General features: G+C 43.4%; 1 protein-coding gene across 10 annotated transcripts in view; it reads left to right on the forward strand.

Annotated features, from left to right (window-relative positions):
* LOC140395503 (uncharacterized) overlaps positions 1-21,582 on the forward strand; it is a 143,439-nt gene that overhangs the window by 72,255 nt on the left and 49,602 nt on the right. For 6 of the 10 annotated variants that reach the window (XR_011936208.1, XM_072483343.1, XM_072483345.1 and 3 more), the window contains exon 2: positions 18,603-18,675. Coding sequence is in view for 9 of the 10 variants with exons in the window: in XM_072483343.1 (XP_072339444.1) it covers positions 18,603-18,675 (73 nt within the window). In the remaining variant the exon portion in view is untranslated. The remainder of the gene's footprint in view (positions 1-18,602; positions 18,676-21,582) is intronic. The other 4 variants (XM_072483344.1, XM_072483346.1, XM_072483349.1 and 1 more) reach the window with 1 other exon arrangement.

Raw genomic sequence — 21,582 nt, forward strand, 5'->3', positions numbered from 1 at the left:
TTGGAATTCCGCAGCCATCACCTTAGTTATTTCTTCAGCCGTAAGCACTGCGGCCTCCCCTGGTGCTCCAGCCTACATTTTCTTTGTTGACCCCGCGGTGACCTTTCCACTCTCCAATGGACTTTCAGCTGCTTTTTTCCCAGCTGTCTTTTTTTGGTATTTTTCGACATCCTTCTCCTTGCGCTGTCTCCCGACTTTTACTGCTGTCGCTGGCTCGAGGACCGGGCGTTACTCCCCCGAAAATGCCGTTCCCGAAAGGGAGCCCTCCAATGTGCGGCTGCCTCCCGCCCGCCGTCATCGGAAGTCCGCCTGTTCACCTTTTTTGTTCTGCCTCTTCTTTATTTATTTTTTTTTTTTTTTGGGTTCCCATTTCTTTATTTTATTATTTTGGTCCATGGACTCATAATATGACTGTGTACCTTTTTTTTTTTAAAGCCGAAGACTGTTGAAACTGCCTGTTTGCCAGGCAGTGTTCCCAGGTTTTGGAAAGGAGAAGCTGGACTCTTTGGCACTGGGTGGATGTTGGGAACCAGCTTTGGAGGGAGTCTGGTCAACTGGTGGGTTGGCCAAGGCACGTGTCCTGCCTGACAACATTCAGTGATTGGTTCCTGTGTGATGCTTTCTGGGAGAACTTGGCTGACCTGTGGGGCAAGGTTTGGGGGGGGGGGGGGGGGGGGGGGGGGGGGTTGACAAAGGGGTAATAAATAGTGAGATTTTCTGTCCATTTTAATTGTGATACTTGTGGTGAATGTAATATTACAGATATTTGGTGGTGTAAGCATTAAGAGCCTGTAAGTGTTTTATAACTAATCTTGGGTTGAAAGATTTTGGGAGGCAGGGTTACAAAGAATCGTAAAAAGGATGGACTAATGGAATGTTTGGATTAAGGGGATTCTCTGTGGAATTAAGATTTCAGCTTGGTAAAATGTGATTACTGGGAGAAGCCAAGGTGTCAGGCATTTTACAGGAAAACTGAGTTTTAGTTGGAGATGTGAGCAGAAGTAGAACATCTCAGTTCCGAGATATCTGGAGCTAAATTTGTAGCTTATTTCCAACTGGGTCAGAAGATTGTTTACAAGCTGAGCGAGAACCAGCTTCTGAAGAAATACAGCCAAAGTTTCTGCATGGTTTGGACCTAATTCTGGCCTTAGTGGTGTCTCAGATCTTTGCAAGTAGAGTATCCAGACATCAGTGAAGCAGGTATTCCTGAGCACTAACTGCGTTTTAAACTATGGGCTGAAAGCTGAGATGGTTTTTTGAGTGGGGCAATTATGTTATTAGAAAATGGCTCAAAACATTTTAATATTATTTAGTAATAACATTTGTTTCAATGTACCATATCCCAATTTCTTAATGAAATCACTCGTGGAGCAAGGTACCTTTCCCTCAGTCTTACAAAATTAAAAAAATATATATTGTTTTAATAAAATTGAGCATCCAATTAAGGAGCATTGTGGTGTGGCTGGAATTAACTGTGCAACCCAGGGTGTTGTGACAGTGTTTGCCTGTAACTTTACTCGTATCTGAAATGTGATTTTTTTTTTTCTCTTCCCCCCCCCCCCCCCCCCCCCGAAATGCTCTTCGCAGATATTGCCCGTCGAGTGTTTCCAGCATTTTTGTTCAAAATTTAGCTGACGTCCGTCATTACTGAAGCACTGATGCACTAATTTTCACCTAATTGGACAAGCACATCTTGAGCTCTGCCCTCTGATCTTTACCATCCCCATTCTAACATGTGGAAACTGCACCATTTCTTCTCTCGCTCCCAACACACCCACATCGGTGACAAAAAAGAATTAGCAAAGAGTGGCATAGATTGAAATGTGCTGCATTTTTTGTCTGGCTGATGGCCCGGCAAAGATCAGGAATGCTATATAGGGATTTGCAAGCATGAACCTACATCCTGTAATCAAGGCAACTGTGGATTTATTAACAATCGAAGTGACCTTATTTCAACAAGATCAAAAACAAAATTCAAATAGTTTAGCAAATCTTCATAGATGTGAAGAGGCTGTTTGTTGGCTGCCGTTTTAATTGCTTCTCCAACCGACTCAGTCCTTTTTTGAAGGTAAAATTGGAAGGTCTTAATTGCAACGTAACCCTCCTCCTGCTTCACTTAATCACCAAGACAGCCAATGAACAAAACCATGGACTTCATACACCAGCTTATTGTCATGATCTCTGCATGTACACAAGGGGTTAATAAATAATCAGTCTCTCTCGCTCTCTTGGGTGCACTGATCAGGGCAATATCAGAATAGTTAAGATAGTTAGTGGAGTTACGTATAGTCACTGTTGTTCGATCTTGTTAACCTTAACTTTGATACTAGGGATAAGGTAAAGAACTCATGCATGTATTATTATAGTTACTCAAGTCTGTATTGTTACTGGATGAGTTTGAGTCTTCATCAGGATTCAGAGGACCTCACCATCAACCTAGGATTGAGTAACACGCGTTATCTACCATGCAGGTAACACAAAAAAAACCGAAAACTAGTTAGATTAGGTTACATAAATAAAAAAAAAATAAAAAAATCAAATCTGATGGATATTCGACCACGGAAGTCTTCGCAGCACTTTGGCAAGAAAAAAAAACAGTAAGATGGACTCACTTCCAGCTCCACAGCATCTCAGAACCTCTGGTAATCTCCAGTAGAATTGGAAAATGTTCCTTCAACAATTCAATCTATGGAAATTAAGGACTTGACAGCTGCGCCAGATTAAAAAAATTCGACAACCACTGCAAATCTGAGGTTCATGAGACTTTTGAATGCTTTAAATTCACCAGGAGGCTATAAAAATCAGGAGAATCATTCAGCAGTTTTGTCACTTGACTTAAAGCTGATTGCCCAATCCTGCAATTATGAACCTCCACGACTCTCTCATCAGAGACCAAATTGTCAGTGGCATCTCTGAGGGACTCTATCTCTCCTGAAGCACAGAAACCTGACCCTTAATGGCCTTTCAAAAATGCTCTGCTCATGAAATTACTGTAGCACAGTATGAACAATCTACTCACTGGGAACAAGGCCTCCACCACGAGGTTGGATCTGTCAAAATGGTGGCCCAGGCATTAGAAGGCACTCCTCCACCAGCAATCCCAAGCGCGAACCTGGAAGTGGCGCGCACACATGCGCAGTTCGCTCCCGAAGATTGGAACCGGATGACAAAGTTACTGCTCCAGCGTGGTGGGACAGTGTGATGACTTGTCTTCACTGCGGACACGCCCATTTAAAAGGACAATTGTCCAGCTTTGGGCAAACTGTGCCTGAGGTGTGGAACATTCAGCCACTATGCCTCTAAATGTAGAGCTGTCCTACACTACTTCCACAGGACAAAAACTGAGGCCCTGCGATGCTAGGAATGTTGCATCAATGGAACACAAACCAACCTACAATGATTACTTGTCAGAAAATGATGACCTAGCCTCTGACTACTCGTACGGCATGGACGCGGTTGAATTAACTGCGGAACCTTGCATAACAGTCACCACGCCTCATCTGAAATGCCCGAAAATAAACAAAACCGAGTTTAGTTCCAACGACAGAGCAAAGCCCGAGCCTCCACCCACAGTGAAACATTGCCACCGCACCAGCCTGGAACAAGCAGTTTGCAACCCCGAAGAGGAGAGCACAATGACAAAATCCTGAGCAAAAGATTTGTTCATTGACTGACTACTCAGGAGATGAGTTCCTCATTGGACAAAAAGAGCACCGTGACATATCCTCAGCAAGAAATTATTTGCTCGCTGACGAATGCTACTCCATGGATGAGTTCGCCGGATCTGATGATCATTGCAGCAGCAACATGGGTGCCAAGTTCAAAATGAGTCTCATGGTAGAGGAATCCAGTACCATGACGACATGGCAGATCGTCTATGCAATGGATGACAGCCACATGTCAAATATCCGAGAAGAAGGCAACGCCACGCAGATGAGCACCGATCAACTGCACAGAGGGAGTGATACCAGCCTCCACAGCGAGCTCATTGACAGACTCTAGAATGAACGCAATTGAAGACTCGAGTGATACCGTGCACGAAGAAGGCTATGACAGTCTATCTGCTTTATATGAGCAACCAGCAGCAGACTATGAAAGTCTACCCAGCTCATATAACCAACGAGAGAACATTAAATGTCTGCCCATGGTATGTAAAAATAGTCACAAGGTGATCCCGATTGGCATACAAGGTGTGCAAGATTACAGTGAGACTGCCAGAGCTAGGCTCTCAGACACACTCAACAATCCACATGAAATTCTGGACGTTTTGATGCTCAAGAAGAAGCACCAAGGGATCAAAGAGGGATACACCAACCACAAATGACTGGTGTCATCACAGTCCTTGCAACATTGGATCATTCTCCTAATCCTCAAGCAGAAATGCTCAAAACATCAGCTACCAAAAGGGCACTGACACCACCACATTGAGTATGAGTCGAATAATACACATGGTACAGTCAACAATGATATCCACAATGAAACAACGACCTGTACATGTCGCAACTCCACACATTACGGACAATATACCAGCACAGTTCCAAAACCGTGTAAGACTACAAACGTTACATTCCATGACTACAAATATCTTTCATATCTGCACCACAGCAAGCAACAACCCAGCTTCAAAAATGAGGATGTACAGAGTCCATACCACAAGCACAGGGCTGACAACAACTGCTTTGACCATTCGAACACCTTGCTGACTTGCTGATCACTTACGCCATGAACACTGACTATGTTCACAACAAAATGACGACATCAACCATTGCCATCTCGATGACAGAAGAAGAAAGCAACCTAACTGATCAAATTCATAAAGTTTGGACTCTCTCATTTTCTTAAGATTGGACTCTTTAAACATTGATTGGCTTTGTAAAGTCATCATTACCATCACAGATTGTACACTGTTATTTGTCTTGCTGTCTCAAGTTAACTGCATTCATTGTTTGTTCAATTTTCTTTACAACATACAGAAAATATGTACAGAGGGGGGGGGGGGAGGGATGTAGTGATCTCTAGGTGCATGTACACAAGGGGTGAATGAGTGATCAGTCGCACCACATGATAACTAAAGGGCTGGACCAACCGAGGTATAAAAGGCAGCTACATTACATCTTTGGTTCTCCCTCTCCTCTCTCTCTCTCTCTCTCTCTCTCTCTCTCCTCTCTCTCTCTCATCTCTCTCTCTCTCTCTTTCTCTCTTTCTCTCTTTCTCTCTCTTTCTCTACTTTCTCTCTCTTTCTCTCCCTCTTTCTCTCTCTCTCTCTTTCTCTCTCTTTCTCTCTCTCTCTCTTTCTCTCTCTTTCTCTCTCTCTCTCTTTCTCTCTCTCTCTTTCTCTCTCTCTCTCTCTCTCTCTCTCGTGTACACTGATCAGGGCAATATCGGAATAGTCCCAGATAGTGGAGTTACGTATAGTCACTGTTGTTAAAACTTGTTAACCTTATCCCTAGTATCTTATCCCTAGTATCTATCAAAGTTGAGGTAAAGAGCTCGTGCACTTATTATTATAGTTACTCAAATCTGTTTTTACTGATGAGTTTGAGTTGTCTTCATCAAGATTCAGAGGACCTCACCATCCACCTCGGATTGATTAACACGTGGTATCTACCACGCAGGTAACCCCACTCCTGGTACCATGTTGTCCTGGGTTGCTCACTCCGCCAACATGCTGCCTAAATCTTGGGGTTTCTGTACAATATTCTAGCCACCGTTAGTTTGGGATCGTAATGTGCTGCACATATAAGGTCACTTGTTGCTTTTGAAGATACAAACCTGGTGACTAGTTTATTGGGCTCAAAAAAGGACCTTGGGGTATTTTGTACAAAATCTAATTTCACCTGTGTTACAACTCGTGGGGCATGAATTAACTGTGCAACCCAGGGTGTTGTGACAGTGTTCGCCTGTAACTTTACCTGTATCTGAAATGGGGTGATTTTTTTTTTTTCCTGAAATGCTCTGCACAGATATTGCCTGTCGAGTATTCCAGCACTTTTGTTTATTCGAAATTTAGCTGACGTCCGTCATTACTGAAGCACTGATGCAGTAATTTTCACCTAATTGGACAAGCACATCTTGAGCTCTGCCCTCTGATCTTTCCATCCCCATTCTAACATGTGGAAACTGCACCATTTCTTCTCTCTCTCAACACTCCCACATCGTGACAAATAAAGAATTAGCAAAGAGTGGCATGGATTGAAATGTGCTGCATCTTTTGTCTGGCTGATGGCCCGGCAAAAATCAGGAATGCTATGTAGGGATTTGCAAGCATGAACCTACATCCTGTAACCATAGGCAACTGTGGATTTATTAACAATCAAAGTGACCTTATTTCAACAAGATCAAAACAAAATTCAAATAATTTAGCAAATCTTCATAGATGTGAAGAGGCTGTTTGTTGGCTGCCGTTTTAATTGCTTCTACAACCTACTCAGTCCTTTTTGAAGGTAAAATTGGAAGGTCTTAATTGCAACGTAACCCTCCTCCTGCTTCACTTAATCACCAAGACAGCCAATGAACAAAACCATGGACTTCACACACCAGCTATTAGTGCAGCAATGTCTACAAGTTAGTCTGAAGTGATGATGCTGATGGGCATTCTTGCATCCATTCCTTGTTCCAAAAAACTATACTGTCACAGATTTATATACTAGTCTCCTGGCAAGCATATTAGCCATATTAAAGGATGCAATGTCTAGTTACTGTCATTCCTTAATGCATGCTTCCTCAAATTGAGATGCTGCAGGGATTTATTTTACTTTGTATCTTCACTTGTGTTGGGTTGCAGTGTATACTGATGAGTATATAAGCACTTTTGGTTATCTTTATCTTCTCCACAGCCAAGGGTGTTGAGATGACTGTCCATTCTGGCAATATAAATCCATGGACATGTAATGCCCTGAGTCCACTTCTCCCAGCCCTAAACTGCTGAACCCACATACTGTATACAGATCATGTGGGCAAGTAACTGTAACAGTGTTTGCTGAACTTCGCTAATACTAATTTTTTTTAAATCTCATCCTCTCTCAGCTCTCTCCCTCAACAACATGTTTTGCAGGCTGCATAAGAACCTATTGGGCCGCAGGTTGCCACACTGGATTAAAGGGGGACTTGATTTTCAAGCTAAAATTTAAAGTGATTTTAAAGCTACTGTAGTTCATGTGAGAGAGCATCTGGTTTGAGCTTATTGGCTTTATCCTCTGTGCTGTTCAGTTCAGCTCCAAGCATGAGGAAATAGTCACATCCTACTGAACGGTAGCATAAGTGGATAGCACTGGCTTCACAGCGCCAGGGTCCCAGGTTCGATACCCTGCTGGGTCACTGTCTGTGTCGAGTCTGCACGTTCTCCCTGTGTCTGCGTGGGTTTCCTCCGGGTGCTCTGGTTTCGTCCCACAGTCCAAAGTGTGCAGGTGGGTGGATTGGCCATGATAAATTGCCCCAACTGATCAAAAAGGTTAGGAGGGATTATTGGGTTACAGGGATAGGTGGAAGTGAGGGCTTAACTGGGTTGGTGCAGACTTGATGGGCCGAATGACTTTCTTTCTGCACTATGTTCTTTAAAAGAAAAAATAATTGAGGCTTTTGGAATTTTCAATGAAGCAAACATTCTGGCCTGTACAATTCCAAAATGGTTACTTCCTAGCATTCAAAAAAACTGTTAAATGGTGGCCTACACTTGCACTATACTGTATGGGTCAGGCATGGAACAATATCTGACTGTAATGGGTCTTTGGTTGTTAATAATGTCAAGTTATTGTGAAAATCACCTAGTTGCCACACTCTGGCGCTTGTTTGGGTACATAGGGAAAATTCGGAATGTCCAATTCATCTAACAAGCATGTCTTTTGAAATGAAAATGAAAATCGCTTATTGTTACAAGTAGGCTTCAAATGAAGTTACTGTGAAAAGCCCCTAGTCGCCACATTCCGGCACCTGTTCGGGGAGGCTGTTACGGGAATCGAACCGTGCTGCTGGCCTGCCTTAGTCTGCTTTCAAAGCCAGCGATTTAGCCCAGTGAGCTAAACAGCCCCTATTGGGACGTGTGGGAGGAAACCCACTCAGACATTTGGGGGGGGGGGGGGGGGGGGGGGGACATGCAGACTCCACACAGGCAGACCCAAACCGGGAATTGAACCTGGGACCCTGGTGCTGTGAAGCAACAGTGCTAACCACTGGTACCATGCTGCCCATTCTAGCCAGCTACATTAGAACGGACCAAAAAGTAACCTTTTCTTGATGTCGTTAATTACAATAGGGCAATGTTACCAATATTTATCAAAAGACCTTTTTTGCAACTGCTTTTTTAAATGGCTTTATATTGTAAGTATTCATGTGCTGTTGCTTTTTCAAGTATTCTCTGGGAAAGGTCTGGAATGTTTGAAATACCACTGCTGTGGTCTTGGGACTACTTTTGGCTGTTGGCTGCAGAACGGATCTTTCAAATCATGTTGTGTTTTGATGACTATTTACTTTTGGAAGGGAGTCAGCGGTTCTAACTATTACAGCCTAAAACTAATTTTGGAATGCTAATGTTTGTTTGACATTTTGCAACCTCTTGGAATATGTGAGATGCACTGGTTGCAAAGCCATTTGTGGTATAATATTGGGCATTAATGCTGGCCAAAGTCAATGACCAAATGTCCTCCCTTTTCATCAGTGGAATGCACAAAATAGTGTAGAAACTATTCTGAGGATTCCAACCCATGAGCTGCAAGTGTTGCTCACCAGCCCAACACTTGTTGCCCTTGGGGATGTGGTGGTCAGCCATTGCCTTGGGTTGCATTGCTCATTGTGCAGTCCTGCTGCTGGAGGATTTTGACCCAGTGACTGAAGGGAGGACTGTCTACTTCAAGGTTAGGGACGTATGTAACTCCAAACCTGCAGGTGATGACCCCATGTTTCGTTCTTTGCAGTGTTCCTTGAATGGGTGGGGCATTGTCACTGTTGGGCATTGGTCAGATGCTGATCTTGTAGGCTAATTTTTTTTAAAATCCTGAATTGAGTTGCAGTTTCTTTGTGTTGGAGCTGCAACCATCCAGGTGTTCATTCCTGATCTTTGTGCCTTTTTTAGAAACTTTCTGGGGAGCCAGGATATACCCCTGATCTCGCTTTAGCCGGGTAATCCTGGTAAAGTTGTGGACCATTGTAATGCCCAGGATGATGGGAATTAACAGTGGGGATATCTCGAATGGCGTGGAGGTGGTTTTAATTGGCTTTGGTCATTGCTTCACTTTTTTTTTTGTATGGAGAAATTTTAGTTCCAGCAAAGAAGGTGAATATCTAGATCTAGCCTCATGAGCCCTCATTTCATCAGAAAGCAGTACAAAATAAGTGAAGATAGCTGGACTTGGGGCATTGCCCCAGGGCAGTGATGTCCAGGGGTTACAATTTGCCTCCAATGAGCACAACTGCCTTTTTGTGCCAGGAACCCTGGATTTGCATTGCCTTATTTTTGCAACTCCCCTTAATGCTGCACTCTTTACCAGTCACTTGAGCCTCATCTGGGATTCTGCTCTGGTCCGCATTTGAACCAAGGTTGCCATGAGTGCGAAGTGGTCGGAGTACACCGAAGGGAATATGTGCTACCAGAAAGCAACATCAGTATTTATTAGCATTGGGCTAAAGGGCCAGTCCTTGCAATACAATGCTATCCTGTTTTGAGGTGCAGGATATTTTGGTCAAGACTTGAGGTGGCAGTTTGTACCCTTGGTGGCTAAAGTTTGGGTTGTCTATAGCCTGCTATTCCTTGGATTAATCCACAAGACCGATCTGTATGAATTTTGTTGGCTAATTGCTGTGAGAAATGGAAATACCATAAATATAATAAAGAAAGATATAGCCATGTGGATAACTTTACCCAATTCTTGGATTAAATGTGGTTCTGATAGCTCGTGAACATAGACTCTGGGAGGGGGGGGGGGGAGGAGGGGGAGGAGGAGGAGAGAAAGAGATGTTTCCTACGTTGTTGAAGTAACCAATGCACATCTATGACCCAACATTAGAAGCAGAAAAACGCACGCGCACACAAATTAGCACTGAATTGACTTTCAAATCCTTTTGTAGCAAGCACTACTTTTCAGGCAACTGAGGTGGTTTGTAAGTTGTAGGTTTGTAAGTTTTTTTATTTTTTTTTATTTTTATATGCAAGTTTTTATATATTGTATTGTTGGATATTATAACTAAGATTTGCGTGAATTTAATTTGTTTGTGTAAGAAACTGTTAAAGAAGATGTTTGCATGTATGGGGGTTTTAGTTTCATTCCAAACTGTCACGCGTTTTATGACGTGAAAAGCAAATGGTGTGAAAAACTAGGCTGTTGCTTCGCAACTGGGGCACAAGTTGGACCTTTGTTTTTTTGTTTGGAGTGGACCAAGGCAGATGGAGCTGAGCAGCTAGAGAGGAAATGGCTCTTAGCTCTGCCAGAAGCAGAAGTCAATGGAATTATGGGAGCAAGTCCCAGAAAAAATAACGGCTTGAAGAACCAGGAAAGAAAGCAGGTCCCAGTAAGCTGTAGAAAAAGGAACTGGAATTTGAAGAAGGTACTGTTCATTGACGTTGAAGGGGCAGATAGAAGCTCCCAGTTAAATGCTGTGCTGTAGTGTAGACCTGGTGAAGTTGGCAAGTGAGAAGCCAATGGTTCATGATATCTTATAGACTGTGTAGCAACAGTGTTCGACTGGTGTACTTGAGATTGGTGTACCTGAGATTGCGTGCAAGCTTGAATGCACAGGGCAATTCAAGGCAGACAAATGCTGAGTGTTTAAAATCCTGGTAGAGGACCCTTGCTAAAACAGCTGACAGCATTATTTAGAAGAAGATTCTATGGTGTGTCTTTGAGTGAAGTTTGTGTGGAAGCTGGAGTCCAGTTGGGCAAGTGTAATAATTATCTGGGGGAATTTGATGAGAAACCCACAAGCTTAATTGTGTGGCATTGCCACTTGGTTTCCAAGTGTGTACATCTGGTAGCCTATTGGTTTACAGGGAATGTGTTTACGGAGAACATTATGCCCAAGATGTATTTTGTGACTCGAGTTCTTAAACGTGTTTACATTTTGTGAAGCTATAGGTGGGTTGAAGAAGAGTATTATATTCACATTTTAATGTTAGTGTTTTTTGTTAACTAATTGGCAGTGACTCTGTTCATCCATGGTTTCTTAAAAGGGTTCCATTCTAGGACTTTCCTATCCAGCAGTGACATTAACTGGATCATAACACTTGATCTTCAGTTACAATTTATCTACCCAATTCATTATTTTCCAATTAAGGGACAATTTAGCATGGCCAATTCACCTACCCTGCGCATATTTGGGTTGTGGGGGCGAAGCCCACGCAAACATGGGGAGACTGTTTCTCTACCAGACCCTACCCCAGAGCCGGGATCAAATCTGGGACCTTAGTGCTGTGAGGCAACAATGCTAACCACTGCGCTGCCGTGCTGCCCTTTCAGTTACAATTTACAATAGCATAATTATATGGCACCACTAGCTTGACCAAATGTGTTTATTTTTAGGTTTCATTGCCCTTGGAGTACACTTCCTCATTCACTTTTTGTAAAGCTAGATTAAAGATGTTTATGATGCTGCCAAACTCCCCGTGGCTTTTTGCTCTACACGGATATTTTTAAACCAAATGTAAAATGAGCTAATATTAAGACAAATGAAACCCGAAATGCTTTAATCTCCTGCAAACTCTCCAAGAAGTGTACTTGGTGAGTTTTAATTTTTCCCCCAAAACTTTGACAATAGAAAACCATTCCATAAGACCATAAGACATAGGAGCGGAAGTAAGGCCATTCGGCCCATCGAGTCCACTCCACCATTCAATCATGGCTGATTTCAACTCCATTTACCCGCTCTCTCTCCATAGCCCTTAATTCCTCGAGAAATCAAGAATTTATCAACTTCTGTCTTAAAGACACTCAACGTCCCGGCCTCCACCGCCCTCTGTGGCAATGAATTCCACAGACCCACCACTCTTTGGCTGAAGAAATTTCTCCTCATCTCTGTTCTAAAATGACTCCCTTTTATTCTAAGGCTGTGCCCCCGGGTCCTAGTCTCCCCTGCTAATGGAAACAACTTCCCTACGTCCACCCTATCTAAGCCATTCATTATCTTGTAAGTTTCTATTAGATCTCCCCTCAACCTCCTAAACTCCAATGAATATAATCCCAGGATCCTCAGACGTTCATCATATGTTAGGCCTACCATTCCTAGGATCATCCGTGTGAATCTCCGCTGGACCCGCTCCAGTGCCAGTAGGTCCTTCCTGAGGTGTGGGGCCCAAAATTGCTCACAGTATTCTAAATGGGGCCTAACTAATGCTTTATAAAGTTTCAGAAGTATATCCCTGCTTTTATATTCCAAGCCTCTTGAGATAAATGACAACATTGCATTTGCTTTCTTAATTACGGACTCAACCTGCAAGTTTACCTTTAGAGAATCCTGGACTAGGACTCCCAAGTCCCTTTGCACTTCAGCATTATGAATTTTGTCACCGTTTAAAAATGGTGCACGCCACTACTCTTTTTTCCAAAGTGCAAGACCTCTCACTTGCCCACGTTGAATTTCATCAGCCATTTCTTGGACCACTCTCCTAAACTGTCTAAATCTTTCTGCAGCCTCCCCACCTCCTCCATACTACCTGCCCCTCCACCTATCTTTGTATCATCGGCAAACTTAGCCAGAATGCCCCCAGTCCCGTCATCTAGATCGTTAATATATAAAGAGAACAGCTGTGGTCCCAACACTGAACCCTGCGGGACACCACTCATCACCGGTTGCCATTCCGAAAAAGAACCTTTTATCCCAACTCTCTGCCTTCTGCCTGACAGCCAATCGTCAATCCATGTTAGTACCTTGCCTCAAACCATGGGCCCTTATTTTACTCAGCAGTCTCCCGTGAGGCACCTTATCAAAGGTCTTTTGGAAGTCAAGATAGATTACATCCATTGGCTCTCCTTGGTCTAACCTATTTGTTATCTCTTCTAAGAACTCAAACAGGTTTGTCAGGCACGACCTCCCCTTACTAAATCCATGCTGACTTGTCCTAATCTGACCCTGCAGTTCCAAGAATTTAGAAATCTCATCCTTAACAATGGATTCTAGAATCTTGCCAACAACTGAGGTTAGGCTAATTGGCCTATAATTTTCCATCTTTTTCCTTGTTCCCTTCTTGAACAGGGGGGTTACAACAGCGATTTTCCAATCCTCTGGGACTTTCCCTGACTCCAGTGACTTTTGAAAGATCATAACTAACGCCTCCACTATTTCTTCAGCTATCTCCTTTAGAACTCTAGGATGTAGTCCATCTGGGCCGGGAGATTTATCAATTTTTAGACCTCTTAGTTTCTCTAGCACTTTCGCCTTTGTGATGGCTACCATATTCAACTCTGCCCCCTGACTCTCCGGAATTGTTGGGATATTACTCATGTCTTCTACTGTGAAGACTGACGCAAAGTACTTATTTAGTTCCTCAGCTATTTCCTTGTCTCCCATCACAAAATTACCAGCGTCATTTTGGAGCGGCCCAATTTGCCTCCCGTTTGTTTTTAATGTATTTAAAGAAACTTTTTTACTTTTTTTACTATCATTCCAACCCAAATTAGCTGCAATTAAAAGGTCAACTAGACACAAATGTAGATGTTCCAGGTTGTGCGTGTTGCTGGCCAGGCCAGCACTTATTGCCCATCCCTAGTTACTCTTTCGAAGGTGGTGGTGAGCCACCTTGAACCATTGCAATCCTTGAGGTGTATGTGCACCCACAGAGCTGTTGCAGGGGGATTTCCAGGATTTTGACCCAGTGACTGCTACTCAAGGCGGTTAGTGGCTTGGAAGGGAATATCCCAGGTGGTGTTCTCTGGTATCTGCTGCCCTTCTAGATGGTAGTGGTTGTGAGTTTGGAAGATGCTGCTTAAGGAATGTGAAGTTCCTGCAGTGCATAGATGATACAGTTCTGCTACTGTGCATCGGTGGTGGAGGGTGTGAATATTGTCGAAGGGGTAGCAATTGAGTGGGCTGCTTTGTCCTGGATGGTGTCGAGCTTCTTGGGGTGGCGGAGCTGCATTCATCCAGGCAAATGGAGAGTATTCCATCACCTTCTTGACTTGTGCCTTGTAGATGGTGGGGAGTCGGGAGGTGAGTTACTGTAGGATTCCCAGCCTTTTGCCTGCCCTGGTAGCCAGAGTATTTGTATGGCTAGTCTAGTTCAGTTTCTGGTTGATGGTAACCTCCAGGATGTTAGTCGGGGATTCAGTAATTGGTAATGTCAAGGAGTAATGGTTAGATACTCTTGTTAGAGATTCTCATCCTGGCACTTGTGGTACATATGTTAATTCTCACCCGGATATTGTCCAGGTCTTGCTACATTTGCATAGAGGAGTCGCGAATGGTGCTGAACATGTGCAGTCACCACAGAGCATCCTTACTTCTGACCTTTCCTTCTGAGAATGGTTAAGCCTAGGACACTACCCTGATGAACTCCTGTTGAGATGTCCTGGGACTAAGATGACTGCCCTCCAACAACCACAAGCATCTTCCTTTTGTGCCAGACTCCAACCCTCGCGTGTTTTCCCCCCCACCCTGCTGTGTCCTATTGACAGTTGTGCTAGGGCTTCTTGATGCCATGCTTGGTCAACTGCTGCCCTGACGGCAAGGGCCGTCCGTCTCGCCTAGCCTCTAGCATTCAGCTCTTTTGTTGATGGTAGCTCTTTTGTTGAAGGCTGTCATGAGGTCAGAAGGTGAGGCAAAACCTAAAGTTAGCATCCATGAGCAAGTTATTGCTGAGTAAAGGCTACTTGATAATACTGACCCCTTCCATCACTTTGGAAGACTTCCCATTTACCAACGTCGTACTCCATCTGTCAGACCCTTTCCTACTCAAACTATCTGTTATCTGCAGACTTTGTGTCCTGTGCACATTTTGCTCTACCACTCATCTTTAGTGTCATCTGCAAACTTTGACACAGCATACTTGGTCCCAAACTCCAAATCCTCAATGTAATTTGTAAACCATGGCTATCCCAGCACTGATCGCCAACCAGAAAAGAACCCATTTATCCCCAGTCCTGCTTTGCGAGTGAACCAATCCTCTATCCATGCTAATAACATTACCCATAACGTCATGCACCTTCTTATGCAGCAGCCTTTTGTGCAGCACCTTGTCGAATATCTTCTGGAGATCCAGATACACCACGTTCCCCGTTGTCCCATCGTGCTTGTAATGTCCGCCTAGAATTACAGTAAATTAGTTAAACACGTGCCCTGCCTTTCATGAACCCATGCTGCAGCTTCCCAATGGGACAATTTCTATTCAGATCTGTCTCTATTTCTACCTTGATGATAGATTCAAGCATTTTCCCCACTAGGGAAAAGCTAACCGGCCTAAAGTTAACTACCTTTTTGTCTACCTCTGACGTCACACCTGCTGTTTTCCGATCTGCCAGAACCGCCCCAAGAGTCCAGCGAATTTGGGTAAATTACCACAAGTGCTTTTGCTATTTACCCCTGCCATCTCTTTTTGTACCCTGGGATGCATTCCATCAGGACCAGGAGTCTTGTCCACCTTTAGCCCCATTAGCTTGCCCAACACTACCTCCTTGGTGTCTAGGTCCTCGCCTGCCATAGCATCCTTCCCATCAGTTATAGGTTATTTGTATCTTCCATTGTGAAGGCAGACAAAATACCTGTTTGATGCCTGTCATTTCCCATTATCAAATCCCCCTTGTCCACTAAAGGATCAATGTTTATCTTAGCCACTTTTTTTAAATTAAAAAAAAAAAAAAAAAAAATTGTTTTGGAAACGTTCTGTTTTTATGTTCTGAGCTACACTACTGTATATCTTTTCCGATTTTTTTTTTTTTTTCTTTTTTTTTTTTTTTTTTTTGGTGGCTTCTGTTGACCTTAAAGTATTTCCTTCTAATCTTTGCTTTGTATGCATTTTCTTTCAATTTGATACTCTCTATATCCTTCGATATCTGAAGGAATCTTATTGAAGGATCTTAACCTGCCGGACTACGCCAAGTTGTTCGATTCCTAGTATTATTCGACTGTGTGAAGTTGAAGGAATTTATATTATTTCTACTATTCGGTTACCAGTAGCACTTTGCGATTACTGGGACTCAGCAGAAATTTGCAGTTAACTTCTCAGGTGCCAAAAGGAATTCCTTTATTTGTCTTCTATTGATTACAATTTGAAAGTCATTTAAAAGGCAATTTGCTGACCATTTGAAGCTTTCAGAGAATCAAAGACATTATCTTTTTGCTTAGGCCGACAGCTCGAAAGTAAGTTTTAAAAGAATCAAAGTCTGGAAATGTAACCTGAAAAGAGACCGCTAATCTTCAGCTAAACTCAAAGTCAAAAACACTACATCACTACAAAGACAGACTGACAGACTCAGAATTCAAGACAGAACCCCCAAAATGGCAGGGCGAAACTTTTCAGTTATACACTTCCATATCTGTCTTAAGTCATCTCATCACACCCCAATATAATCTTAATTGGTTTGGGTTAGACTCAAACACATTTGATTTGATGGCAAGCCGTCCATCTTCAATGTGCAACATTAGCTTTTAATTGTTTCATGTCTGCATGTTATGGAATGTGATATTCTGCTAATCTTTACCAACAAAAACTGATTTTAAGCTAGCTTGGCTAATGTAACAATGGAGACTTCATATCGAGAAGGCTGGAATCAAATATATATTTTATTCAATGCTCTACAAACTGCACTGGACTCCTGCCACCTCGTTGCCATGGAATTCAGCCCTCGTCCTTGACAAGCAGTGTCAAATGGTCTTGCAACTGTGCTGTTTTAATCTATGATGGCATTATGCTGTTTCATGTATCTATTGAAGCTATATGTCTTGTCATGACCTCCTGAGGTTATGGGTGCTGAAATTCTCATTTTAAAATGGGTGTTTAAAACTGGGGCTTGATATTTATGCTTAAACAGCTATCTTTTACCTATACTAGTTGGATTAGAAATACCTGGCTTCTACAATATCCTTGGCTGATTGTCCCTTTTCCAACAAACTTTCCTTTTCACTGGTACATATGTTTGCTGAGGACTGAAAAAACACTTAAGTCCCCCACTGTTCCTCAATTGTCCCACCATGAAGTCTTTGCTCCCAGTCTATCTTTACCAACTCCTCTCTCATCCCGTATGGACTCCTTTGTTAAGCTCAGGACACTGGATTTTACCTTTGCACCCTCCACCCGTAAATTAAACCTTACTATGAAAATGAAATGAAATGAAAATCGCTTATTGTCACAAGTAGGCTTCAAGTGAAGTTACTGTGAAAAGCCCCTAGTCGCCACATTCCGGTACCTGTTCGGCGAGGCTGGATTGCTCCTTCTGATGTAGGATCATTACCCAAAGGGTTGTGAATCTATGGAATCCCCTGCCCAGTGAAGCAGTTTGAGGCTCCTTCATTAAATGTTTTCAAGATGAAGGTAGTTTTTTTGAAGAATAAAGGGTTATGGTGTTCAGATGCGGATGGGTATGTGGAGCCTGAGTCCACAAGATCAGCCACGATCTCATTGAATGGCGGAGCAGGCTTTAAGGGCCAGAAGGCCTACTCCCAGTTCTTATTAAATATTCCTGTCTCATCACATAGGATCAGATCTAGGATAGCTTACTCCCTTGCAAGTTCCATTACTTACTGTTCAAAGAATGTATCCATGATAGTTTCCATGAACTCTAGGCTGCCTTAACCGACCTGGTTTGACCAAACAACAAGCTAATTGAAGTTCCCCATGACAATTGCATCAGTTATTTCTTTGTTTAATAATATAATCTTTATTAGTGTCACAAGTCGGCAGGCTTACATTAACAGTGCAATGAAGTTACTGTGAACAGCCTCTAGTCGCCACATGGTGCTTGTTCAGGTACACCGAGGGAGAATTCAGAATGTCCCAATTCACCTAAAAAGCACATCTTTGGACCTTGGGAGGAAATCCATGCAGACACTGGGAGAACGTGCAGACTCCGCACCCTGGCGCTGTGAAGTAACACTTGCTACCATGCTGCCCCTTTATTGAGTGCCCCACTGTGAGAGACCATCAGTGACCTTTTCTCCTTTTCCACCCATATGGATTCAATCTTGCTCATAACTTTTATCATCTCACTACCGCTCTGATGTCATCCTTAAACGTCAGCACCGCAGCACCTCCCTTACCTTCCTGTCTGACCTTCCAAATAGTCTGATCTCCTTGGATATTTAACTCCCATTCGTGACCACTCCGTAATGGCCAATCAATCCTACTCCTTCATGATTTGTGCTATCCAACTCCATTTACCTTTTTAAAAAATAAAAATATCTATTTTAAAATGAAAATCCTTAACACGAGATATTTTGGCATGTGCATTTTTGTGTTGGAGAATGACCCTCCAACAGTACAGTTTAGTTACAGATGGACTTTCCTTTTAAGCCTCAGTGGCATTTAAAGAATCTGAAACTTCTCTCAGAAGCCTGCATTATTGGAATGCCACTTTCAGAGGCAAAGCTTGTTTTGAGAATGTACTCCCCAGCTGTTATTTTGAAACATTGGTCTGGTTTTATGGTAGTTAACGATTCTAACTTCAATCTCTTTTTTTTTTTATATCCAGGAAGAAGATGAAGCAGAGATTGAAAGTACTAAAAAATCCCTTCCTGATGAGGGCACTGGTAAGTTCAAACCAGGTCTGTTTTTCTTTGAATCCTTCCATTTATTAAAGTGGCTGAAAGGAACACTAGTGTGGTTGATAGCCAAATGTTCTTTAGATTTTGTGGAGCACGCAAATGTTTATGCAACTTGTAAGGAGAGCCATCCATGACACCTGCCTTCTAAAAGACCAAAGAAATACAGGTCACCTGGAGGAGCATGTGAACGATATGTTTTACTGAGGACCTTCAAATTTAAATATCCGGGCCGGGATTCTCCGACTCTGCGCCAGGTCGTAGAATCGCCGGGGGGCGGGGCAAACGAGGTCTGCTGATTCTCAGGCACCTGTGGGATCGCCAGGATTCTCCGACCCTGCGCTGGGTTGGAGAATCGCCCGGGGTGGGGGGTGGGAAAGAAGAGGCCTATGTACCTCTGTGCCGGGCCCCTGTAGGGCTCAGCTATATTGCCCGGGGGCTGGTGCGGAAATGGGACCCCACGCACATGCATGGACTGTGGCGTGCTGGCGCGAGCAGCAGACACCACTCCGGCGCAGTATTAGCCCCCTAGGAAGGGGTGCACACCCAGGCCTGGTGGCCTGTTGACGCCGGAGTGGTTCGCGCCACTTTTGACGGCTGCGTCAAAACTTGGCCGTGGGATCCCGGCCTTGGTCTCGTGAATCATGCTTGCCTTCTTTGGGTGCACAATGGAAGATTACCTTTTTTGAGGTGGTTCACAATGGAAGATTACTCTTTGAGGTGGTTCTTTTTTGTTTATCTTTGGGCATGTGGTAATCATTTGGATTTAGCAAAGGTTTTCAGTACTGATTTGCCCAGAATGATATGTAAAAGTATTTTGTGCTGCTTTAATTGACGTTGGGTGAAATCCTCCCAAATCATTTCCATCTACATGTTTTTAATTATAAAATTTTGTGACATTGGTAGCCTTTATTTAAATGTTTGTTAAAACGTGCTAAGGTGATTCTCTATAAGCTTGCCCAATGTGTATAATGCTGGTGTCTGTAGGAGCTGTGGGATCACTTTTCAATGCATTTTTTTTAAAGGAAATCTGCTACCGCCACCCCACTTGACAATCTTGGGTCGGTCTTTCTCAAACTCCAAGTAGATGCCCAAATTGATATGAATGACCAGACTACCTTTTTTTTGATATGCTTAATCATAAGATGTGTTAGGTTTTGGTCCCACAATGACCATGTTGTTTTACTTCTCAAGCACTTTAGCAGCAAGAGGTGGAGTTTCATAATGAGCCATTGGAGGGCAGGCACCAGAGTATGGTGATAAATGATACTTTTTAATGATTGTATTTTAAGGAAGTCAAATGGTGACTGCAAATTCCAGATGTTGAGGGCAGTCGCACTCGCTCACCTGGTTTCCATTCTTTTGTCAGTGTTTGAATCAAGGCTGTAATGTGGTTGGTCCTGACTGAACCCAAACTGCATGTCAGTGAGCAGATTATTACTATGTGGGCAGCACTGAGCAGTGCATTAGCACTGTGGCCTCACGGCGCCGAGGTACCAGGTTCGATCCCGGCCCTGGGTCACTGTCCGTGTGGAGTTTGCACATTCTCCCCGTGTTTGCGTGGGTTTCGCCCCCACAACCCAAAGATGTGCCAGCCAGGTGGATTGGCCAGGCTAAATTGCCCCTTAATTGGAAAAAATGAATTGGGTACTCTAAAAATTAAAAAAAAAGTTATTGCTCAGCAACTGCTGTTTGATGGTGCTGTGGATTGCATCCCCCTCCCCAACGCATCACTTGAATAATCAAGAGCAGGCTGGGACATGCAAATTCCTGAATGGTCTTGACCAGGTAGATGTGGAAAGGATCTTTTCTCTGGTGGGTGAGTCTAGAACTAGGGGAACACTATTTCAAAATTATGGGTCGCACTAATACGACAGAAATTTTTTTCTCGCCGTTGTGCAAGAGGCAGAGTTCCACTGGAAGCGGGATCACTGAACGTTTTTAAGGCAGAGGTAGATTCTTGATCATGAAGGAAGATTATGAACTGTGACCCGATCAGCCGTGACCCTTTTTTTAAAAACTGAGCAAACTGGAGTGGCTTTAATGGCTGCCTCCTATGTCTCCTAATTCACCTGATGGGGTGGTAATTGGCTGAGTTGGATTTGTCCCACTTTTGCTCTGGAGGACATAGCTGGGCAATTTGTCACATTTGTTGTAGCACAGGACCAGTTTGACTAGCGCTGAGGCAAATTCTGGAGTAAAAGTCTTCAGTACTGTTTTGGTGCCCAATGCCAGTGCAGTATCCGGTGCCGTCTGCTTTTATCGCCAAGTGAATCAAATGTGCTGAAGACCGGCATCTGTGATGCTGACTACCTCCTGGCGGAGGCCAAGGTGGATCATCCACTTGGCACTTGTAGCTGAAAATTGTAACAATGCTTCAGCCTATAGATGGTATGGACGAAGACTCCAAAAGTAACTGTGCAGGGTTATGGGAATGGCACTAGGTGTTGCTCATTTGGAGAGCCAGTGCGGGCATGAAGGGCTGAACAGCCTCGCTCTGCTGTAACTATGATTCTGTAACAATAGGGCGGGGGTGGTGGGGGAGAAATAGATAGAGGCAGAAAAGGAACCAAACAAGAGGAACTGGGCAAAAACAATTCCCCACAGCCAGGCGCGGATTGTGTGGTGCAACATGTTGGACTGTAGTCTTTATTTTATACTCTTAAGTAGCTTGTTGCATTGCTTTCCTGGGACATATCCTGTCCCAGGTGATGTTTCATTATACTAACTGTGCTGTGGTATCCCCTCACTTTTGAGCTACGGGTTTTTAAAGGAAAACAAAATTCCAATTGAGGGGTAATTTAACATGGCCAATCCACCTATCCTGCACATCTTGGGTTGTGGGAATGTGACCCATGCAGACACTGGGAGAGTGTGCTAACTCCACATGGACAGTGATCTAGAGCGGTA

This window comes from Scyliorhinus torazame, chromosome 18 (genome assembly GCF_047496885.1).
Source record: "Scyliorhinus torazame isolate Kashiwa2021f chromosome 18, sScyTor2.1, whole genome shotgun sequence".
NCBI classification, from domain to species: domain Eukaryota; kingdom Metazoa; phylum Chordata; class Chondrichthyes; order Carcharhiniformes; family Scyliorhinidae; genus Scyliorhinus; species Scyliorhinus torazame.